Consider the following 4324-nt stretch of genomic DNA (forward strand, 5'->3'; position numbering starts at 1 on the left):
AGTGTCAGTTCTTTTGCTATCAAAGAAATCTCACATTCTTCCTGGCTTACAAATACGCCAATGGTGTTCTAACCCACAGGATAAAGTCCCATCACAATCTGAGGAAGGCCTACCTCTGTGTACGTAGATAATATGTACCCAGTGCACAAGAAGGCTTGTCATGCCGAAGGTCATGATTTAGCCTGAAATTCTTCTTCCTCAAAAGCTCTTCTAAATTTTGATTTTATATCATTTCTTTCCATGCTGTTATCTGCATTTACTTTCCTAACACCCTAAATCACCTAATAATAACTTAAGTACTTCTATGGCAATTGCTAAACAAATACAAATAGAATAGAAAATTCCCAAGTATCAATCACCTAGTTTCTGCAGTTGTTAACATGCAGTCATTCTTGTTTTGTGTACAACACCTCAGAACCCTGCTGGATTTTAGGTAAATTCCCAGACATCCTATACTTCATTTATATATACTTTAACATGAATCTCTGAAGATAAACTATTTCAATAAATGACCTATCACTGTCACATCTAATAAAATTAATAATTCCTTAATGTCATCAAGGATACAGCCAGGATTCAAATTTTTCTATTTCATAAGTGTGTTCTTATAGTTGGTTTGTTCAAATTGGAACACAAAAGTCCATATTACATTTAGTTGACAGGTCTCTCAATATCTCTTAATCTAAGGCAACTTTCATTTTCCCGCATTACGAACTTTGCTAAACACATCTCTGTGGTTTTCCTCTATCCCATTTCCTTTATATAATTGGTAAGATTAAAAGACTTGACCAGCTGGGGTTTGATTTTCTGGTAAGGGTTCGTCAGAGGCAGTGCACATGTACTTCCCTCGAATCAAGAGGCCACAGTGGGTTCAGGAAATGCCTATCTTGATACGTGCATTAAAAAATTTCTCAGCACCTTTTCATCTGCTGGTTTAGCAGCCACTGAAGATTCTGTCTACATCACAGGTTGGCAAACTCCTTCTATAAAGAGCCAGATAGTAAATATTTTCGACTTTGCAGGCCATTTGGCCTCTGTCACTATTCAGTTCTACTTCTGTGTTGCAGGAAAGCAACCACACACAATATGTAAACAAGTGGGTGTTCCAATAAAACTTTATTTACAAAAACAAGTAGCAGGCCAGATCTGACCATAGTTTGTCGACCCCTGATATAGATCCATTATTCACTAGGGGTTGACATTTTTAACATTCCCTCTGTGTTTATTATCTAGAATTCATCAACAAAGAGCAGCTTTAATTATCTGTGATTTGGTTACCCTAAAGTACAATTTGTACAAGGAAAGCAGGAAAAATGCTCGATTCTTTACGTTTATCAAGTTTTAGAAAAATGAGTTGGTGTCCTAGTACCTTCAAAGGTAACTGATATATATATATACACACACACGTGAAATAATATATTTATATTACATATATGTCATTATGAACTCATGGATTTGAGCCCTTCTGATACATTTCAATCCACTACCCTCATTATTCTTTTTTGGTGTTCAATCTGTCCCATTTTTTGCCCAGCTCTTCAGGGTGGCCTTGTGCCCTTTTAATTCACATGCAGTCATTTCTGATACCTTCCTTTCTTGCCAGTCTGACAAGATGGTCCAGGCTCACCTCCCACATTTCCTCCCCTGACTTAGATTCAGGCAAGTCTCCAAAGAGCCCTCGTTTCTTTCAGTGGAGAGTAGCATTCAGAGTAGCTCACTGCTACCGAGTTCTCACTAGGCCTTTTCAGAGATGCGAAAATCTTCCTTACCTTTCATTCTGACTGCCCTTGTGCCGAATATGATTAGCTGTATGCTGTTCAAAGTAGTACTCCTCCAAGTTAAGCAGCAGCAAGGAAAATCTAAATTTGGGGAAAAAAACAAAACCGCATGTTTATTTTTTTAAGTATAAGAAAGCAGAATATTTCAAGCATGTGTTCCCAAAGTGCTTTTCCATCCATTACATCAACAAACACTTACTAAGTGTATATTATATGCCAGGCACTCTTCTCTATCAAGACAGACCTACCCAGCTATGCCAAAAATAAATAAAATTGTTTACCAGGTGGATTTATTATTCCTTTACAGAAACTCCAAATTTCATGAAATAAAACCATGTATAAAACAGATAGCTGGCGGGCACCTCCTCTGTGAGGACCTAGATGGGTGGGATGGGGGTGGGTGGGAGGGAGGTCTAAGAGGGAGGGGCTGTATGTATACATACAGCTAATTCACTTCACTGTATAGCAGAAACTAACACACCATTGTAAAGCAATTATACTCCAATAAAACAACAAAACTTACTGTTGCCTGAACAGAGCTCGGAGCTTTCCCACCTACAGTGTTCATCCTTTGTTCCCCACGACTACACACGGGGCTTCCCCACCCCCTCTTCCCCACCACAAACCATCCTCCACTGTCATGGCTCGTGGGTGGGTGACTTTCTCTTGCTACTTCCACAAGACCAGTGCCTCTGAGAGGCAGATCTTTAGATATTCCTGTTATAACCAATCTAAGGCTTTGTACGCAACAGGTATTTAATAGATAAAACGAGTAAGCTGAACCAAATGGGAATCAGTTCTTTTTAAAGCTTTAAGTGCTTTAAACTTTAAAAAACAAAATAAAGTAACAGAAAAAGTATTAATTTAGTTGCATGGCCACAGAAACAAATATATGGCAAAGAACTGAAAACAACTGTTTCGTTTGTTTTGTGGTAAGGACCAGGAAACATCAACGGCACCCAGAGTCATGGGGAGTCGTTTTCATGAAAAGTGTGGTACTTGAGATGCGTCTTGACGTTCCGGTGTATTACAGGAAGACATCTAGATTAAATACCGCAGAATAAATGTAAGTGTTTATTTCTGCTCCCTCTGGAAAAACACTACAATGTGAACAAAAATTTTTTAAATAGTAACCCCCCACACAAAAAATAGTAAAACCCACAGACTAAAGGAAATTGGAGAGACATAAAAGCAGATGAGAGATACCTACAAATTTGTGAGACATGCAAAGCAGATGGGAGGAATGAGCAGTGATCAGAAGCCGGAAGAGCAGATGCCTCCAGAAAAGGTACCAACCAGGAGGAAACCACAAGTTCCACAACTGCAGGTGTCAGGTACCAAGAAGGTAGGGATGGAGCCTGGGGGGATGGCTGGAAGTCCAAACGAGGCCAGCAGCCACGATTCCTCCCCCGATGGTTCTCCCTACACATGGTTTTTCAACACCAAAATTAAACAAGAGACTCCAAACTAGGCACCAAGCACAGTGGAGAGCAGCGCTACTGCATGAAAAGACAGTGATTAAACAGAAAGCAGAAGACATATAACACTCCAAGCAGCAGACTGTGGGTTATTTTTGGAAAAAAAACTAAATAGCCCTAGAGAAAAGACCTATGGATACTAACATTTCAAAGAACCATCTACAACACCATCCCACAGTGAAGCCCAACAGAAAAGGCCTACCCAGTGCCACAGAATTACATGCTTCACCCTTAAATATGAACGCACACCCAAGATCACCAGCCTCTAATGTGAAAGAACTAGACCAAACAAGCAGAACACAGCTTGAAGGACTAGAGACAATGAACAGAAGAAAAGGTCAAAAGACTATAATTAAGATCCTTACAAAGAAGAAATTATATCCATGAAACAAGATACTGCTTGCTTGAAAACAAACTGAACAGAAAAATAACTCATAAATTAAAAATGATGACAGCGGGAACTAGCTTTACCATCAAAACAGGCAATTTTTACTGGCCTGTTCTACATGTTAAAATCCACGAACAAGAATTCATCATAGGCTAAACTGCCGGAGCTCAGTGTAAAATGCTCACTATCAACACTTACTCCGAATTTCGGTGCAACCACAGAAGTTCAGATTGGTAGGACCGTCCTCTGATGCCCGAGATAATTTCCAAGAAGGTATAAATCAGAGGGATACTAAGTGCCTTGGCCCTTGCTTTTAGCTTGTATTAATAAGTTGAAACCTTTTGCTCGGGCTGGAGCTATGCAACCGTCTCTCCTCCTTCTTCCTCTCCCCACTCCTCCTCTTAGAGGGTAAAATAACTCTTCGTCAATAAGACAATGGCATAATTTTGTTGCTCTAAAAATAGGCTTCATATGGGCTTCCCTGGTGGCACAGTGGTTGAGAGTCTGCCTGCCGATGCAGGGGACGCGGGTTCGTGCCCCGGTCCGGAAGATCCCACATGCCGTGGAGCAGCTGGGCCTGGGAGCCATGGCCGCTGAGCCTGTGCTCCGCAACGGGAGAGGCCACAACAGTGAAAGGCCCGCATACAGCAAAAAAAAAAAAAAAAAAAAAAAGCTTTCAA

General features: G+C 40.5%; 1 protein-coding gene across 1 annotated transcript in view; it reads right to left on the reverse strand.

Moving 5' to 3' along the window:
* Positions 1 to 4324, reverse strand: part of NSMAF (neutral sphingomyelinase activation associated factor) — a 107556-nt gene that overhangs the window by 43708 nt on the left and 59524 nt on the right. The window contains exon 8 of the mRNA XM_024742566.1: positions 1770 to 1859. Within this exon, the coding sequence (XP_024598334.1) occupies positions 1770 to 1859 (90 nt within the window). The remainder of the gene's footprint in view (positions 1 to 1769; positions 1860 to 4324) is intronic.

Source organism: Neophocaena asiaeorientalis, unplaced genomic scaffold (genome assembly GCF_003031525.2).
Source record: "Neophocaena asiaeorientalis asiaeorientalis breed wild unplaced genomic scaffold, Neophocaena_asiaeorientalis_V1.1 scaffold226, whole genome shotgun sequence".
NCBI classification, from domain to species: domain Eukaryota; kingdom Metazoa; phylum Chordata; class Mammalia; order Artiodactyla; family Phocoenidae; genus Neophocaena; species Neophocaena asiaeorientalis.